Here is a 21,063-nt window from a genome sequence, read left to right as displayed (position 1 = left end):
GATCTCAGCTCACCAAAACCTCCGCTTCCCGTGTTCAAGTGATTCTCCTGCCTCAGCCTCCCGAGTAGCTGGAATTACAGGCATCCACCACCACGTCTGGCTAATTTTGTATTTTAAGTAGAGACAGGGTTTCTCCATGTTGTTCAGGCTGGTCTCAAACTCCCAACCTCAGGTAATCCGCCCGCCTTGGCCTCCCAAAGCACTGGGATTACAGGTGTGAGCCACCGCGCCCAGCATCAAACACTTTTGTAGACATTATCCAGTTCGATCCTGGCAACACTTCTGAGATAGGCAGGGCCATATTATGGACAAGGAAATGAAGGCTCAGTAATTTGCCCACAAACAAACAATTAGCAAATGACAAGATTGGGGTCCTGGGTCCTCATTTGCTGCTCTTTTCACAACACTGATGTCTTCTATTGCTCCCTTTCACCTTCTCTATGCACAAAAAAAAACCCACTAAGCTCTACCTCCAATGAGAAAAACATATTCCTTTTCCTTAGATTCCTTCCTTATTCCTCTCTAAGCTCTGCCAGATGTCTTTAAGAATATTGCTCATTTTTCTAGCAGAACTCAAAACCCTCTGGTTTTATTATGTTGAGAGTTGTCAGTTAATTAAAAATTCAACAAATGTATGGTCCCAACTTGCCACCAAAAGTTAACAAATGTCACCAGCAAGAATGTTTCTCGCAAGCAGACACTGAAGAATACATCCCAGAAGACACCTAACAGCTCATTTCATGTCATGGAAACATGAGAAATCACATCCTCAAGACATTCGTTAACCTTTCATTTCCTCCATAAATAATCAGTCAGAAATGTGGCTCATACTTTAAATTAATCAAAAACTATGCTCTCTTGTCCTCTCTCTCTCTCTCTCTCTCTCACGCACACACACACACACACACACACACATATACTTAAAATGACTTGTTGAAATGACTTGAGGGCTTGTAATGCCAGCATCATAGTCAAATGTATGGTTCCACTTCTCTGGTCAACTTAAACATTGCCTCCCCCATGAAGACTTCCCTGTTCATCTCAGGCCTTAAATATCTCTTCCTCCTCTTGTCCAAGAATTTATAGCAATTACTAGCATTTGCTACTTAGCATATATTTAGAAACCATGTGAAGTAGTGCCAAGAGTATGGGTTCTAGAGGCAAATGGACCCAGATTCCAATTCCAGTTTTACCACTTCCTAGCTGTGCGGCCTTGGAAAACTTACATAAACTCTCTCTGACTGAAGTTCCTCATCTGTAAAATGAAACTAATGATACTTAATCTGTTAAACTGTTCTGGGGATTAAATACATATAAAGCACTTAGCACCATGCCTGCATATACTAAGCACTCAAATAAGGACAGGTAGACTTATTATTATTACAACCTTTCATGTATAGTTCTGGTTTGATATGTGTGCAATTTTGAGGCCTTCTCACTTTGTTCTAAACCCTTTAATAGCTGCATCCAGAGAGGAATTTATCATAAAGCTTAAACTTAGTGGCCCCTCACTTGCACAGCTTCTTTCCAAGGCCTTGTTCCAAATTATGACATTCATAATTTTACAGTTTTTTAAAGAAAGATCCTAAAATCGCATTAGCTTCAGGCCAGTACAAAACCTGGTTCCACCTCTGGTTGTGTCTTTAACCTCTATGTTATCCTGTTCCCTCCATGGATACTCATTGTAGTACTTTGCACACATTCAGTACTCAATAAAAATCCTCAATTAACCAGAATGTTTCCTGAATTTGGCTTCAAGGAAATAAACATCAATTATTTAGTCAAAAGCTTCTAACTTCTAACCAACACATTTGGTTGGAAAATATTCAGCCCACTCACATATTTTGAGATAATAAAAATGTACTTTGTGAACTGTACAAAGTACAATTTTATTAATACAAAGCCTATTATTAGACTTTGCACTAATATAGCATTATTCATAAAAATTATGGTAAGAATGATGATGCTGAGGAAGGGTTTCTCAACCTTAGCACTACTGACATTTGGGCCTGAGAATTCTTTATTGTGTAGGCTATTCCAAGCATTATAGGATGTCTAGCGACATCCCTGGCCTCTACTCACTAAATGCTAGCAGCACCCTTCCCAGTTGTGACAATCAAAAATGTCACCAGGCATTGTCAAGTGTCCTCGAGGGGAATCCCTCCTCAGTGCCCTAAGGCATCACGATCAGCACCAAAAGATGTACAAACAATTGCAAGTCTTTCACACTAAAGCAGGAAAAGGAAGATAAGCATTTTAGAAAAGTTTTCAATAAGCAAAAGCAACCTCAGTTAACCTGAAAATCCTTGAGTGTTCTATTCCCTTAGCATTCCAAATAACCAAAAAAAAAAAAAAAAAAAAAAAAAAAAACATACTGTACATTCTATTTTCTACTTTGTATGCAAAGTTCAGCTGATTTTCCATCTCAAAAGCTAAGTACACAAATCGAGTTCATGGGTTGGGAATCTTCAGCTTCATCACTTTTGCCATCTATTTTAAGTGACAGTGATACTACTGACCTGGAAGTTTAGGGAGTTTTTTTCCTCTTGTTTTGACATTTTAACTTTGATATTAGCATGTCTTTCTGTTTTATCTAGTTGAAAGCGAAATGCAACAACAAGAAATCTGATCCAATTAACTGTGATTTTCCTGTATATAAAAGATCTAACATTTTGTTCTAGCCGCCCCACTGATTGTACAATTGAAAATGCCCTTCTTGAATAAGCAATATGTCTTATTTCTTCTTTCTGCAGGTTGTGATCCTGGGGAAACACTCAAGAGGTTACCACTACATGCTCGCTAACCTGGTAAGAACAAGCAAGTGTCCCTGGGCAATATATCCTATTTAGTTTGCATTGCTCTGTAATCATCCAAAAAGGAAATACATGAAGTACCTAATGCTTTCTCCAGAAACTTGGAGACATGACTTAGTAAATACCAAAACCTGAATGCAATAGCCTTGCTTTCAATTATGCTGTCATTGTTTTAGCTGTGAAGCAGCTATATTCTTTCCTAATTTAAAAAATAATTTGATATGATTCTTTACTTGTTTTTAGATTCAATTTCGGTTTGAAATGTAAACTATTCTAATTGGGTTTGAAATATAAACCATGGAATAGGGGACACAGGAAACTGACTCTTTCCCAATTGATTCAAGTATATGTGCAGATCAGTACTGCATTTGTCCTTTCAGAAGCAGACCACTACCAAATCTTTTTGAGCCAGATGTCAGAGTAGGTTTCAACATGGTACATTATATGACCCTGCCAAAGTGTATAGCCACATTTCTACTTACATAAAACACAACTTGAATGTTTACTTTCAAACTTCCCATGCCTTTAAAATTTGTGACTCTGTAGAAGCTAGTATTTCATTAAGGTTATTTTATACATTTTCTTTCTCTGGAAGGACAATTTGTTTAGGAATTAACAAAATTACTTCTAAATTGGTAATATCTGTTTGGCAGAGGTTCTGAATAATACCATCTCCATGAAATGAAAGAGAAATGTTAAATTATCACTATAATACTAAAAATCTATTAAAGTTATTACATAACATGAGTTCTAACACCAATTTTGTTTCATTAGCACAACGAAATTATGATCATTATAAAGCTCTTAAGCCAAAAGAATAGAAACAAAGGTGAAAGATTATTGTAATTATATTCTTATGTATTTTAATCAAAGAAATATCTCATTTTTTTAATAATGAATCTTTTTTAAATGAAAAAGGAAATGTTACTTAAACCTCTTTCTTAGGAGTATGTGCATTCAAACACTTTATAAGATGCAGATTAGAGCTACTGCTTTCAAATGTTGTGTGCATTTTTCTCCAATAATTTGCTCTAAGTGGAGCACTTCAGTCCATTTTGGGAATAAATGAATCTACTCTTTTAGGAGAAGAAATCTTGATTCTTAAATTGCGTCCATATATTTTCAATATGGTTTTTAGGCAACCAATAAATAAAGGGTTTTTTTTAATGCAATGGAGGTTAGACTGTGGCTCGTCAGGATATATGGATGTCACAACAAGGTACCTGTTACAGTTATTGATGACTTTTTATCATTACTTTCTCACCAGTAAATATTTTGCTCTCCTTCTTTCCTTCCTTTCTGTTTTCCTTCTTTCCTTTCTTCTTTCCTTCTTTTCTTCCTTCATCTCTTTCCCCTTTCCTTCTCCTCTGATTTGTATGTCCTAGAAAGCAGCAAGGTTTATAGCACAGTGTTTAAAAATGCAGGGTTCACCAATCACTGACCAATACCTGAGGTAACTTTAGGTAGTATACACATGTAAACTTTTTTATTTTAATGAAAATATATTTCCTTACTATGTATTAGAAAAATATAAAACTAGCGCATCAAAATTGAAATTTTATAGATATTATTACTTCAAACAGGGCTAACATAGAGATATAACAAAAGTAAAATATGTTTTTAATGTTTAAGTAAACAATAGCAAGGGGGATAAAGAGATATAGCAAAATCTGGATTTTGCATACATGGTTGTTATTATACACGAATAAGTTTGAGATATAACATTGAACTGGGGGTCAGAAAGTTTGGGTTGTCAAACTGACTTTGCTACTAGCAAGGTAAGGGATCTTGAGTAAGTCATTTCACCTCTACAGACAGTGTTACAATTCCCTTACTTTAACATTCAGGTGGGAGTGGTGGAGGGCAGTCATTGACGTGTTGGGTTGGTCATTTGAAAGCAGATAATAATTAGAAGTGCAAGATATTTATTGGGAGTAACACCTGTGAAAGATAAAAGGCAAAGGGACATAAGTAGGCAGGGAGAGCTTCAGACCACAATACAGGTCTATACCAGTAACAGAAGGGAAAAGGAAGCAAGTTTAATAGGAAAAGCTTCAGACTGTAGTGTAGCACTCATAAAATCTTGGCCAACACAACTAGGAGATCAGTGTAAAAGATAGCTCATAGAGGAGTCCTATGCTTCTTCCAAATGGCAAGTCATTGCATCCCAATTTTGCTCAGTCATTAGCTGGCAGCAGCCCAGAAAGCACGCACCTTCCACTTGAAAACCGAGGCAGATCTGAAGGTACCTGAAGCTGGAGGTTGTCAGTTAACTTAATTCTTTGAGACAAGTTTTGCCTTAAAGGGCCATCTGAGCCGTGCATAAGAACGGCTATCTCAGTTGGCCTACCATGACTGTAAAGGCCTTTTCCATTCTGTAATTCCAACTGGGTCTCCTTATTTCTACTGACAAACTTTTTTTATTTTTTTCATTTTTGTGGGTACATACTAGATGTATACTTCTGTGGCTTACATGAGATATTTCGTACAGGCATGCAATGCGCAATAACCACACCAGGATAAATAGGGTATCCATCATCTCAAGAATTTATCCTTTGCCTACTGACAATCTTTTAGATCAGCTTTTATTGCAATTTTGAGATCCAGACCTGACAAAAATTAAAGTCTGTGGAGTGATAGAACTGAAAGAGAAAATCACTAGGACAAGGTTGGGGAAAAGAATGGCAAACTGAATCCTACACACACAACTCAGAATTATGAGACTTTGGGGGAATGTCTACTACAAGAACAAGCAAAGTCTGTTCCTTCAAAAGGAAAGTAATGTATAGTATCATGTCAGTCTGAGTAATGAAAATGTGATTTCCTTTACCATGGTTTGAGTTGCCACCCTTTCTCTTCCTTTAGTGACCCTCTTTTCATTTGAATTCAGCCATGTAAGTCCCTGTACTCTATATCAAATTGCATTTGGGCAATAGAGATAGGAGCTGCTGTTCATCTCTGATGATAATAATAATGAGACAAATTATCCCTACTATGGTCCATGGTTCCCAGTTTTCTCAAAGCAGATAAAAATTACCTCAAATGCCTCCATCAAAGACATACACACACATACAGAAAGAGAGAGAGAGAGAGTAAACCGAAACTATTTAGAAGTAAGTTGGATGGTCAAGAAAAGGGGAGATGGAAATAAGAAGATGTTTCCTTTCAAGATGAGCCAGCTGGATGTAAGCTGAGGATGGATATCTATATATAGAAGAGTAAAGTCCAATGTGAGTCTTGGTGTTACAAACAGCACAAAACCACTGCTTTCTTCTACAAATGTAGAGTCAAGAATACTTAAGCTACTTAACTAAGCTTCCTGGAATCACTTCCTGCAGTTCCCTTTGATACTGAGCTCTGTCTATCTGGCAAAGACTTCTTTGTACATTTACATGGAACGTCCCCTGGTAGCAATCCTAAAGTGAGAAGACTTGGATATTCCATGAAGGCTTTAACAAAGGCCTCACAGAGGTCAAGATGTACATTTCAGAGTGGACAATGAGCTGCAGAAAATTCTAGCTTGTTGAAATCCTGAAAAGAAACAGAAGATTACACCTGGAGTACAACCCAGAGATGTGATCTACTCAGGCCAGAAGTGGACATCCCAATAGAGCAAGTAAGTCTCTTACAAATTCTTGTATCAGTTGATGATGTCATTTTTTTTTGGAGTTGTTCTGTAATTAATTGTTGTTTTCTCTTCCAGGACTCTCTCTAACATGGCGCTGTTTGTCAACGTTAGTCCCAGAGATAGCCATCATGTGTACAATCTGTCAGTCAAGCAGCCTCTCAATCTCTCATGGTAAGGTCCTGGATCCGGATGCTTTACCCTGCATTGTCAGGCATGTTGTGTAAAGTGATCTAGTGTTTTTCACATATGTCAGTAATGACAGCTCAGTTACTGTGTGTAGAGCCCTAGAGTAATATTAGGAATAGATGCAAAGGCAGGAGGCAGTGTGGTATAATAAAAAAATAAAAATAAAGCACGAGGCTAGGAGGTAGGAGTCAGGTTTGAATCCCAAGAATTCATCTAACTACTTATATGGCAAACCAAACCTCTCTGAACCTGATTATCAATCTGTAAAATGCAGAGGTAGACAAGATCAGTATTTCCCAAAATGTACATGAGATGATTTTAGATACTACATAGCAAAACTTCTCTTTTAACTTATTAGTTTTGAATGTGTATTAAATACATATTAGAAAAACAACTATCCCAGCAATTCTGTGATTTTATAGATACCATTCCTTAGAATGAGGTTGAAGTAGATATGTAGATAAAAGAAACTCAGTCAATGTAAATAAAAATACTAAGTAAATTTATAGTTCAGATGGTCCACCTATATGGCAAAAGCTGAAAATGTGGTATATTAATGACTAGAATTTGGAAAATAAGCCACTGTCACTTCTAGATCTACATTTCTTCCCTCTTGGAGTTCAGTTTGGACCAGGGTAGGCCAGGAGTAAGGGTGTAGACCCATCATCTGAGTGAATGCTGAGGACACAAACAGGGAAGCAAAACCAGAGCCCCATTATTCTTGAGGATATAAAGTTAAAAGGCAGACTAAAGCTTTAAAATCAGTCCAAGTGGGCAAAAACCAAGAGAGATATGAGTATTCTTAGTCAAGTTTTAAACAGAGCTGGGGATCTAAAGGATCAATCAAAAACATCCTAGCAGATTACACAGGGCAAATTGGATCTGGATTGAATGATCCAACAACAGATGTTCATCACTCCCCATATAAGACCAAAAACAAAAACAAGACAAAACAAAAACCCACAAACAATTGAAGTGCCCAGGGGAGAACATGAGCCATAGCAGGGCTCATTCGGTGTTGCACCAGTTAACCACTGCCTTAGAAGACCTGACAGTTCCTCTGCCTAGGTTGAGACTGGTACCAGAGTTGGAGACAATTGCTGACCCTGTAAGTGGAGGAATTGAGGTAATGTCTGCTGTCAGCAGTAGAGAGCTACAGGCAATCAAACAGGTCATTGTGCAAGGAGAGAAAATAGAAGAAAGTTCATCTGTCTTATATTCCTTTTTGATGTGTTAGCTGTTTTCTTTAGACTTTCATTTAATTTTCTCAGAACTTCTATGAGGAGAGACTTCTTGTCCACCCACCTCCCTAAGCCTTTTACAGATCAGAAAATGGGCCCAGAAAATATGTATAACTTGCCCAAAGTCTCATAGCTAATCCATTGCCAAACTAGGTTTTCTATCCAGATTGGTAACACTCTTAGCAGAGCACCTTGCTTTTCCCACTTTACCCACCCAGGCTTCTCAGTGAGATAGAAAGCCAGCACCACAAAGGTCACATAAGAGCATTCGCAAAGACACCAAATGTAAATAAACGAAGCACAAGCTCTAAATTTATGAGGATGAAGTGATCAGAGATAAAAAGGGCATTTAAAAACAAGAACACCTTGGGTCGGGTGTGATGGTTCATGCCTGTAATACCAGCACTTTGGGAGGCCGAGGCGGGTGGATCACGAGGTCAGGAGTTCGAGACCAGCCTGGCCAATATGGTGAAACCCCGTTTCTACAAAAAAAAAAAAAAAAAAAACAAAACTTAGCTGGGCATGGTGGCATGCGCCTGTAGTCCCAGCTACTTGGGAGGATGAGGCAGAAGAATTGCTTGAACCCGGGAGGTGGAGGTTGCAGTGAGCTGAGATTGTGCCACTGCACTCCAGCCTGGGCAACAGAGCAAGACTCTGTCTAAAAAAAAAAAAAAAAAAAAAACAAGGACACCTTTGTGAATCTGGGTTTGAAAAAAACTATCCCAACATGAACTGTATCTTAACAGGCATCAATTACATCCCCATCACTCCCTGCTGTCCAACCGCTTTCCTTCCCTCTTCTCTCTCTCTCTCTCACACACACACACACATATACACGCACGCGTGCATGCACGCAGACACACACACACACACACATATTTTCATTCCCCTTTTTTCTTATGCTTTGTCTTCTTCTCCCTCCTCATCCAACCTCACTTACGCCAGAAAATAACGATGGAAGGGGCTACTAGATGACATCTAATTTCTCCAAAATTTTACTAAAACAAGAGCATTACTCATAAAATTGAACCCAAACAGGCAGCCAGGAGCTTCAACAAGCTTGAGGAAGTGAACTCCGCAGCTTACCAGATCTCAGAATGTACCTGAAAAAGAGAAGGGCCTGTTTTGCTTAGAGAGAAAACAAGTCTAAATAAGATTTGGTTATGCTGTTTTGCTTGCCAATAACAACTATTCCCTTCTCTCTTCCCCTTCCAGGTCTTCTTGTTCTGTTCTCTACTTTCCCTTCCTTTGTTCTGACATGTTTCATGTTCTAAATAAAAAATTCAAATGCTCAAACCCACATGTTGTGATCACTGACACCTCAGCAGATGGCATGTAAACACAGAGCTCACTGGGCTGGAGCCTGGCTTTGCAGGCAAGAGAGGTGGGCTTGGAGGTAAAAATTCCCACTGGTCCCAAATGTCAGGGAATCCAGTCACCTCTCCTGGTGCACAACTTCTCTGGTAGCTCAGGACTCACTTTCTTCTCCAAATGGAAATGGGATATAGAACACCAAGGGAATGAGGAGTGGGGACTGGGCTGGGGTCCAACTTCCTGCCATGCATTTCGAAAGCCACAGGCATTTGTCAGCTTAAAGTAGCGAACTCTGAGACTCCTATTCTCTCTCTCCCAAAATGCCTTTATTATAGTCAACCATTGCATTTTGTCTCTCTTCTCTCTCTCCCCTGCCTGAAATTAACAAGGAAAGATCATTTCCTACCCAATATTATAGCAAGATGAATTAAAAGCATTTTATCTTCTCCCCAAGCTCTCAGATTATGTCCTCTAAAACAGTGCTTCCTAAACTATCTGTGAAGAAGAACCAGTTTCCCCCCGCCCCCAAGATCTTCATGGACCAGTAAACATGCAACAAAAATAAATTACTTAAAAAATGAAACAAGCAAAATAAGATATATAAAATATAAGTTCAATATTTTTTAGTATTATATTCAACAGCCATTATATTACCCTGTCAAGTTCCTATGAAGGTTGATAAAGACTTACCCTCCGTTTCTTTCCTTATATCATCTCAGACTGGTAACAAACAATGAACCAGCACCAGCACCAGTCTGCACACATTTTGAGCAGCACTGCTCTAAAGGTCTTTACAGTAAGTTTTTTCTATATATACCACTGTATGTCCAACAACTTGTTCACTGCACAGCAAGGAAAACAGAGTGTAGTGTCCTTAAGAACCTTGTAATTGTATTGTACAGACCAGAATTGCATGGCTTATGATAATTGCCACGGAGATAGAACAGGTGCTGGGACAATGAATAAAGAGAAGGCAGATTGTGGAAGTCAATACTGTGGAAGTCTGCATAGTGTGGCCAGAGAAGGCCTTTCAGAAAAGGTGACTTTGAAACAATAATCTGAAAGGGGAGAAGGATTCAGCTACATGACCAATCAAGGAGAGTTCATTCATAGGGAACAGTACATGCCAAAGTCCTGAGGCAGAAAACAGCTTGATGTCTTCCCTGAACAGTCAGAAGGCAATTTTGGGTAGAGCAGAATGAGTGACAGGACAGACTAGATGCCAGGTGGAAGAGTTTTACCTTTTTTCAACAGCAACAGAAGGCCCATTGAAGAATTTCAAGCAGGGAAGAGGTATGATCTGATTTATGCTTTTCTAAAAATCCATGTCAAATGGATGAGTTTTGTATGATATAAATTATACCGCAATGAAGCTGTTAGAAAAAAAAAGAAAAAGAGAGAGAGAGAGATCAGTGGCTATTTCCCCATTAATAGAACTTATGCCACATTGTAATTATTTATTTATTCATACAAATAACCCCCACTGAAATGAAGTGCCATGAGGGCAAGGACCAAGTTTGAGATGGCTCACCATTGTAACAGCTAGCACTTAATAGGTTTCTAAGTACGTTTGTTGGTCAGACTGGAGAATAAAATCATGAGTGAACAATATAAGCAAATTGTACTCAAGTACTAATTTATATGGTGTAATCTTCAACTCTACACATTGTACCCTCCCAGGAGGATGGATATGCTTTCTAGAAAAAGACTTGTGTCTCTCATTAGCAACCTGACAACTTGAATCACCACAATTACTATGCATTTCTTTATTGAAGCATCATCCAGATGAACAATTCAAATCACACTAAAGGCAGAGGCAGTCTTCATCCAAAATGTGAGATATATAGTTGTCTTTGGCAGCCTTCCAACCCTCATTCTACTGCTCTTATCTTTCTTCTAGGCAAGCCACCTTTTCTCACCCATAATCTATCATCAACTCCTAAAAGTCACCCAACTTAAGGATTCTGTCTCTGTTTTCCTCCCTGTACAAAATGTGCCCTAGTAATAGTACTGTATGAAGGAAAACTCCACATCATATCTTGTAAATAAATGCACTTAATGTAAGCCTTGGATATATTTATTTCCAACTCTCAAATATCCACATTTCCAAAAGTAAAGTGAATTTCAGTATGTGAAAATCAGCAAAGATGGGATAATACCAAAGTCATTTGGATCTTTGGAAGACTGAATTGTCTGGCTATTCTCAAATCATGGACGGTCTGTGTTTGGATGACAGTTGTGTAACCAGTGTCTATGTGAAATATGGCTTTGGAGAGTTAATCAACGGAAGCTTACAAGACCCTGCATGAACTGCTTAGGCATAAAGGTCATGTTGGTTTTATATAGCTGCATTCAGATGTGAGCAAACATGCACTGATCAAAAAAACAGACATGATATGATTGAGAAGTGATGCAATTTATGAAATATAGCAGAATCTACAAGTCCAAATGGATAGTTTCCATTTCAGAAGAATCACTTCTGGATATTATACCCATATTTCTAACAAATATCACCATTGTTGCACAGAAGCAGTCAAGTGTACAGAAACTTAGAATGTAGAAAGTGAGAAAGCAGAATTTCAATTCACCCTATCTATGAGCAGTAAGATTGCCTCCAATCTGTCCCTGCCTTCTCTCATATCTTTTAATCTCTTCCCACTGCACACAAAGATTACCGTTCAAACCAAAGGAAGGGATACTAACATGGCTAGCCAACAAAACCATCAATTGCAACCAGATAGAATTGGTGAAATGCAAACAGCACTAGAATTCGATAAGTTTAGTCCAAGCACACAAAAATCATTGAATATGTAATCATCCCTTAATTATTAAAATCCTTATGAAATAATAAGATGGGCTTAACAGAAATTCCATAACACAACAGGAAATTTGGGACCTTAGAGTAACTTAACACCTATGTTGTAGAGTATACACACATACTTATTGCACAGAAGGCATGTGAAGTCATGCAATAATAAGACAAAAATCCATAAATAGTCATCCATATGTACAATAGCCTATGTAATCATTGGGAAGGGGGAGGATAAAGGAGCACAATTAGCTCCCTTACTACCCAGTAGAAGATACAGAGACAAATTTGATATAGATGTTCTTAGGTGTTATTTCACTAATTGAAAATGTTAGCAAGGATGCAGAAAAAAGGGAATGCTTGCACATTGTTAGTGGGAATGTAAATTAGTACAGCCATTATGGAAAACAGTATGGAGGGTCCTCAAAAAACTGAAAATAGAACTACCATATGATCCAGTAATCCCATTGCTGGGCATATATCCAAAAGAAACAAATCTGTATATTGAAGAGTTATCTGCACTTTATGTTTATTGCAGCACTATTCACAATAACCAAGAAGTGGAATCAATCTAAGTGTCCATGAACAAATGGATAAAGAAAATGTGGTATACATACACAACGAAATGCTATTTAGTCATAAAAGGGTGAAAATCCTGTCATTTGTGACAACATGGATGAATCTAAAGGACATCAGGTCAAGTGAAATACACCAGGCACAAAAAGACAAATACCACGTGATCTCATGTATATGTGGAATCTTAAAAAGTTGAACTCATAGAAGTAGAGAGTAGAACAGTGGTTACCAGAGGCTAGGGGGTGAGGAGGGAGGGAATGAGGAGTTGTTAATAAACAGGTACAAAGTTTCAGACAGGCAGTAGGAATAGGTTTTGAGATCTATTGCACAGCAGGGTGCAATAATAATGTATCGTATATTTCAAACTAAGAGGGTAAATTTCAAATGTCTCACCATAAAAAATTGTAGGTGAGCAAGGTGATGGATATGTGAATTAGCTTGATCTAATCATTTCACATTGTATATGTATATCAAAACATCACATTGTACCCCATAAATGTACGCAATTATGATTTGTCAATCAAAATAATATTAATAATAAAAAAGAAAGAAAGGAAAGAAAAGAAAATGGTTCTTGAAGAATGAAATTTCAATAGAGGCACCTAAAGTTGTAAGTAATAAAGTAGGGGCCCTTTGTAGGCAAAGACAACAAAGAGACCAATGTTAAAGAGTGCATGATGTGGCTAGAGCATGAGGTCTGTTGAAGGAAATGGTGTAGATGAGGCCAGGGGAGCAGAAGATAACAGATAATAGAAATCCTTGAAAATGAAGTTAAGATATTTGACTGCTAATAGAAAGTAGGGACTTATCGCAATCCTTTGAGAAAGGAGTCTTATACTCTAACTGATATTTTAGGAAGGTAAATTTATTATGTGAAGAATAAACTGGAGAGGGGAAAAAAAAAAAAACAGAAATCAGAGCACCAACTAGGAAGCTAGGACAATAATCTAGGCCAGTGGTTCTCAAACCTGCTTGTACTTCAAAGTCACCTGTTGAATTAGACACTTGGGCCTCATACTCCATAAGTCTAAATTAGAGAAAGGGATACAGAAAGAAGAGATTTTAAAGGGATGTAATCACCTTGCTTTGGGGCACATTCTTTTTTTTATTTTTTTTAAGTGAAAGCAAGTTTATTAGGAAAGTAAAGGAATAAAGAATGGCTACTCCATAGGCAGAGCAGCCCCTAGGGCTGCTGGTTGCCCATTTTTATGGTTATTTCTTGATTACATGTTAAACAAGGGGTGGATTATTCATGAGTTTTCTGGGAAAGGGGTGGACAATTCCCAGAACTGAGGGTTCCTCCCCATTTCAGACCATATAGGGTAACTTCCTGACGTTGCCATGGCATTTGTAAACTGTCATGGTGCTGGTGGGAGTGTAGCAATGAGGACAACCAGAGGTCGCTCTCATTGCTATCTTGGTTTTGGTGAGATTTAGTGGGCTTATCAGCAAGTTCTTTATGACCTGTGTCTTGTGCTGACCTCCTGTCTCATCCTGTGACTTAGAATGCCTAACCACCTCGGAATGCAGCCCAGTAGGTCTCAGCCTTATTTTACCCAGCCCCTACTCATGATGGAGTTGCTCTGGTTCAAATGCCTCTGACATTTCTCTCCTTCCTTTTATAAGAGAACCCTTAACCCTAAAGGTTGTAGAAGGACAAAGATTCATCTTCTGTAACTTTTTTAGGTTGAATAGGGCAATGATATTCCTGGTTAACTATTGGTTCCCTTGCATTTAGGGTAGAGAGGAGCTCAGTCAAAAAGCTGACTTGGTATGTCAAGGGCCATTTATAACTCTTGAGTTTCAACAAAAGGTGATATCTGGAAAATTATTAAGTGTTCAATTTAAGAGAACATTGAGTAAGCTTATCCTGCATTCCTACACATAGAGTGTAACAGCAATATATTCCACAACAGTAAAGAAAAATAAGCAAAATTATCCCAAGTAAACTAAATAAGAAGGCTTTCCATGAACTGGGAAACTGTTGGGACCAAGCTGATATGGGGTTGCTAGCTGACTTCAGTATGTGGGGCACATTCTTTTTACACACATGGAATATGGGAGTTAATTTAGTCAGCAGGTGGTTAGAGAAGGGAGTTTTAGAGTATATGAGAAGGTCTACTTGGAGAGTCATTGGTATCTTATTCAAAGTGAATTCAGGTTGAAAATGTCAAAATAAAATAAGACATTAATTTGTTTTACAGACTCTAAAGCCTCAAAATGTAACAAGTTCATTTCCTGAGGTATTTGTGTGGTAAATGTCATCCTTTTGAAAAAGTAGATTCTCAGAGCCCAGCTTTATGAAAACTCATGACTATCCCCATAGTCAAACACTCAAAATTAAAAATATAAAAAGGCAAATAAAAAAGAACAGAAAATTCTAATGTCTTTAGGTAGATGAGAAATGCCAGAAGAAGGAACTTGTTTTCAAGCAGAAAATGAACTGCTAAAGCAGTCTATGATTCAGTGAAGGGAGAAAGCAGTTGCTGTAAAACAGCTTAAACAAAGGGAACCACTGTTTCTCGCAAAAATATCAAGTCTACTGAAACACATTTTGTTTTTGGCAAAAATATTATTTTAAAATATATTATTTTAATAGCAGATGAAGTTCAGTGAGGAAATAGAATTCATGACACAGAAATTTCCTTTGAACTCAAACTTGTTTAAAAATGCATCATGTATTAAATAGAAAGATGTGGTTGCCTTGTCACCCAGGCTGGAGTGCAGTGGTATGATCTCCACTCACTGCAACCTCCGCCTCCTGGGTTCAAGCAGTTCTCCTGCCTCAGCCTCCTGAGTAGCTGGGATTACAGACACCCACCACCACACCAGGCTAGTTTTTGTGTTTTTAGTACAGACGGGGTTTCACCATGTTGGCCAGGCTGGTCTAGAACTGCTGACCTCAGGCGATTCGCCCACCTTGGCCTCTCAAAATGCTGCGATTATAGGCATGAGCCACTGCGTCCAGCCTTCTGGATATTTTGGAATAGTTGCCATTGGAAGAGGTGCTCAGGTCAAGCATTTAAACCCTGAAACAAAAGTCAGAACAAACTAAAAAGACTTAAGAACATGAAACCGAATGTCAACTTTGTTTGAGCCAAGGACATGAATTAAAAAGTAAAAACTTGGCCGGGCGTGGTGGCTCAAGCCTGTAATCCCAGCACTTTGGGAGGCCGAGACGGGCGGATCACGAGGTCAGGAGTTCGAGACCATCCTGGCTAACACGGTGAAACCCCGTCTCTACTAAAAAATACAAAAAGCTAGCCGGGCGAGGTGGCTGGCGCCTGTAGTCCCAGCTACTCGGGAGGCTGAGGCAGGAGAACGGCGTAAACCCGGGAGGCGGAGCTTGCAGTGAGCGGAGATCCGGCCACTGCACTCCAGCCCGAAAGTAAAAACTTGTAAAATCATTTATCATTTATTTAAACTAGTAATTATATACTTTTTTCTAAAGACTTGGATTTTCTGATAATAAAAATATCTGTGTTCACATATTGCTGTCTGGTCACTGTTCTACTTCTACTCACAACAGCATTCATTATACAAGGGAAAAAATGGAATATAAGGAGGAGGCTGGACTGTGGGACAGAGAGAAGTCTGAGTGACAGTAATTGGAGTGTGTCTGATAGGCAGATGCTTCATGGTACTAGTCAGAGCTGATTGGCTGAGGGAGCTATGTCCCACTCGTGGGTGTTATTATCAGAGAGGAGGAGTGAGGATGGAATTTTCTGGGAAAGGTCACATGATAAAGAGGACCAGTAAGAGGTAGATTCATGAATGGAGTCTGAGCCAGCTAGCTATGGAGAACAATTTGACAGCTGGCAAGCAGACAGGTAGGATATGTACCGTTCTCTACTGCTCCCTACCGCTTAAAACCCCATCTCTTTCTTCTTTTACCTCTCGGGTTTGGGTATTGAAGGCCTAATGCTGCTTCATTCAATTTTTACAGAAGTTTTAGGAAACCGGGGACTCTAAATTCCCCCACATGGTGAACTATGGGTGGCCATCTCCAACTGCTGGTGATGCCAGAAATGAAGGCAATGGGGAACCAGGAGTCAATACACATCTTCCTTTAGCTAGAAGCTCTCTCCTAAAATATTCTCTACGTATTACCCCCACCCTTTCCCTTTCCACTTTTACCTAATGGCTTTCAAGTGATAAAAACTGTGTGGGCAATTTTACAAAAGTTTCAGAAAGGCCAGACACTTCAATTTCTCAAAAGAGTGGAATGGCAAGTCCCACTATAGATCATAATATAAGAAAAAAAAATTGGCCAAGAGCTAGGAAACTCTAATCATTTAGCTAATCATTTAGCCAGATTATATGAGCATTTAACCAAATATTCATATAATAGCCATCTCTACATTCCTTAACCTTCTCCTGGTAGAGATTGGTGCTGGATAGCAAATTCTGTTACAATAATTTTTTGGTAGGGTTTAAGGAAAACAGGGGATCAAAATTCCCGAAAGTGCAGACTTTGGGTGGCAAACATCAAGTAAAATTTACCAAAAGGGAAAAAAAAGCAAAAAGGAGCCACTAACTTTTAATATCTCCCACCCTTCCACTCTCTCCTCTCCTCCTTTCCCCTTTTTCTTACTGTATGTATGATACTCAGATCTGTTTATTTAATGTCTTAACAGAGGTTTTATGGGAATTTTTCCTCAATTTTCCAAACTCTAAGGACTGCAAATTGGAAACTCATTAAAGGAAATCTAGCAACAGGCTATGAGCAAGAATAATCATTTTAAATAAAAGAATAGGCAGAGGAGAGCCAAGAGCCAGGCAACCTCTGTCCCATAGGCAAAACATCTCTCTTTTTTGTGGGCTAGTCAAGTGCAGCAGTGGGAGTAGAGAAGGCACTAGAACTTCTCTCTTAATACAACTATGCCTACCATTCATCCCTTTTTTCCCAGTTGCTCAGATCCTCAATTCCCTGTCGAAGATACGCTGGTCAGCTCTGCTGAATTAGTGTCTTTGCTGAGATGATAGGGAGAGTCTGGCCTCAATTTTCAAAACTTTGTGTGCACTGTGCTTGTCCGTGACTCCAATAGTGTCTAGCAATATGTGAAAGAAAACAGAATATATTTTAAAACAATAGAGTAGAGGTGGAAGGTGGACTGAGAGCCAGATACGTCTGCCTCTCAGCCAGCAACTGTCTCCAAACTATCTTCTTTCTACTACTATTCTTTACCTTTTTCTTTGATCTGTTTACCTATTTGATCTGTATGGTGGCCATTTCTGTTATGTTAGTTGTTTTACAGAGGTTTTAGAGCTACGTGGCATTTATATCCAAACTTGAGTTCAGTGTGTTATCAACTCAAAAAAAGAAATCTAGCAGGAGTTATGGATAAGAGAAATGCCTTAAAAATAATGAGATTCTAGGTGAATAAGGACCAGGAGCCAGCCAACTTCTGCTCTTAGACAGGATCCCTACATTCTACCAATGACCTTAATCCCTTTATTTTCCTTTTATCCTCTAGGTGTTCAGTGGACATTTCCACTGCATTAATGCCTTTATAAGAGTGTTGAGTGGGACTTGGGTTCAGTATTCGCACCTACAATTCACAAGTGATCAGCCGAAGAAGTGAAACCTAAAAAGAATTTATGAACAAATGAAATGTCTTAAAGATATTGTGATAGGAGGCAAGACAGGATTAGGAGCCAGCAAGCTGCTATCCTTCATACAAAAGTAGTCTTCTAATAAGCCCCTTTTTAACACACACCCATCCTACTTTTCCTTCTCCCTCTTACTTCCAGGATATGGGGTGGTCACTGCTGCTGCATCAGTTACCTTCATGAAATTGTTGGGAGACTCTAATCTCAGTTTTCTATACACTGCTGCTTATATTTACTCATGTCAGCTACAACATTTAGCAATATGTGATGGAAAAGACAACATGCTTTGAATCACATTAGAAGGTACACAGGGAAACCAAGAGTAAGCCAACTTCTGCCCAATAGTCAGCACAACTCTCCTGCCTTCCTTCACTCTGCCAATGACCTTCACACATTTGTTTTTCCCATTTTCCTTTCAGGTTTTCAGTGGTCACTTCTGTCGCATTATTTTATTTATAGAGAATTCAGTGGGGCTTGGGAAAATATTCCCACTGGACTCTCTGCAGGTAATCAGAAGTAAGGCCTAGGAATAATGTATTTTATTTTATTTTTAAGGTTTTTTTTATTTTTATTTTTTGTGGATACATCATAGGCATATATATATGTGTATGTATGTGTATATTAGGAAAGTAAAGGAATATGTGTGTATGTGTATATTATCATGTAATATGTAATATGTAAAATATATCACATACCCCATATATAAAATATGTTTAATATTATATATTACATTATATATTACTTTTTATATGTGGGGTACATGATATATTTTACATATTACAGGCATGCAATGTATAATAATCACATCATGAAACATTGAGTATCCATCCCCTCAAGCATTTATCTTTTGTGTCAGAAGCCAATTATCCTCTTTTAGTCATTTTTAAATGTATAAGTTTTTATTGACTATAGTCACCTTGTTGTGTAATCAAATACTAGGTCTTATTCATTCTTTCTATTTTTTTAAATTAATCATCCTTACCTTCCTCCCACCCACCACCACTCCCCTTCCCAACCTCTGATTACCATCCTTCTCTGTGTCCATGAGTTCATTGCTTTGATTTTTAGAGCCCACAAATAAGTTAAAGCATGTAATATTTGTCTTTCTCTGCCTGGCTTATTTCTCTTAGCATAATGACCTCCAGTTCCATCCATGTTGCTGCAAATGACATGATCTCATTTTTTTTTATGACTGAATAGTACTCCATTGTATATATGTATCACATTTTCTTTATCCATTCATCTGTTTGTGGGCCCTTAGGTTGCTTCCAAATCTTGGCTATTGTGAACACTGCTGCAACAAACATAGGAGTGCAGGTATCTCTTTGATATCCTGATTTCCTTACTTTTGGGTATATACCCAGCAGTGGGATTGCTGGATCTTATGGAAGCCCTATTTTCAGTTTTCTAAGGAACCTCCAAACTGTTTTTCATAGTGGGTGTACCAATTTACATTCCCACCAACAGCATACGAGGATTAATCCCTTATCAGATGAGTAGTTTGCAAATTTTTTCTCCCATTCTGTGTGTTGTTTCTTCACTTTGTTGGTTGTTTCCTTTGCTGTGCAGAAGCTTTTTAACTTGATGTGATCCTATTTGTCCCTTTTTGCTTTCGTTTCCTATGTTTGTGGAGTGTTACTCAAGAAATTTTTGCCCAGACCAACGTCCGGGAGATTTTCCCCAAGGTTTCATTGTAGTAGTTTCATAATTGGAGGTCTCAGATTTCAGTCTTTAATCCATTTTGATTTGATATTTGTGTAAAGTGAGAGATAAAGATCATGTTTCGTTATTCTACATATGGATATCCAGTTTTCCCATCACAATTTATTGAAGAGACTGTCTTTTCCCCAATATATGTTCTTGGCATCTTTGTTGAAAATGAGTTAACTTTAGGTGTGTGGATTTGTTCCTGGGTTCTCTATTCTGTTACATTGGTCTATACATTTTTATTCCAGTATCATGCTGTTTTGGTTACTGTAGCTCTGTAGTATAATTTGAAGCCAGGTAATGTGATTCCTCCAGTTCTGCTCTTCTTTCTCACGATAGCTTTGGCAATTCTGGGTCTTTTGAGGTTTCATATAAGTTTTAGGATTGTTTTTTCTATTTCTATGAAGAATGCCTTTGGTATTTTGATAGGGATTGTACTGAATCTGCAGATTTCTTTGAGTAGTATGGACATTGCAACAATATTGACTCTTCCAATCCATGAACATGGAATATCTTTCCATTTTTTGTGTGTCCTTGTGAATTTCTTTCATCAGTGTTTCATAGCATTCATTGCAGATATCTTTTACTTTTTTGGTTAAGTCAATTCCTAGGTATTTAACTTTATTTGTGGCTATTATAAATGGTAATTTTTAAATTTCCTTTTCAGATTGTTCATTGTTGGCATATAGAAATGCTACTGATTTTCATATGCTAATTTTCTATCCTGCAACTTTGTTGAATTCGTTTATCAGTTCTAAAGTTTTTTGATGAAGTCATTAGGTTTTTCCAAATATAAGATCACATCATCTACAAACAAAGATAATTTGGATAATTTGACTTTTTCCTTTCCAGTTTGGATGGCCTTTATTTCTTTTTCCTTTTTCCTTTTTCATATATATATATATATACACACACACACACATATATATATATACACACACACATATATATATATATACACACACACACATATATATATACATATATATATATATATACTTGAAGTTCTAAGGGTACATGTGCACAATGTGCAGGTTTGTGCCATGTTGGTTTGCTGCACCCATCAACTCATCATTTACATTAGGTATTTCTCCTAATGCTATCCCTCTCCCAGCCCCCCACCCCACGACAGGCCCCAGTATGTGATGTTCCCTGCCCTGTGTCCAAGTGTTCTCA

At 38.1% G+C, this 21,063-nt stretch overlaps 1 protein-coding gene across 3 annotated transcripts in view; it reads left to right on the top strand.

The window, feature by feature from the left end:
- Positions 1–21,063, top strand: part of GRIA3 (glutamate receptor, ionotropic, AMPA 3) — a 329,309-nt gene that overhangs the window by 184,512 nt on the left and 123,734 nt on the right. For all 3 annotated transcript variants that reach the window (XM_011962193.1, XM_011962194.1, XM_011962195.1), the window contains one exon: positions 2,754–2,807. In XM_011962193.1, coding sequence (XP_011817583.1) covers positions 2,754–2,807 — 54 coding nt within the window. The remainder of the gene's footprint in view (positions 1–2,753; positions 2,808–21,063) is intronic.

The sequence above is a fragment of the Colobus angolensis genome, unplaced genomic scaffold (assembly GCF_000951035.1).
Source record: "Colobus angolensis palliatus isolate OR3802 unplaced genomic scaffold, Cang.pa_1.0 Scaffold580, whole genome shotgun sequence".
NCBI classification, from domain to species: Eukaryota; Metazoa; Chordata; class Mammalia; order Primates; family Cercopithecidae; genus Colobus; species Colobus angolensis.
Note: the sequence above shows the minus strand (reverse complement) of the source record. Positions and strands in the feature narration are given on the sequence as shown.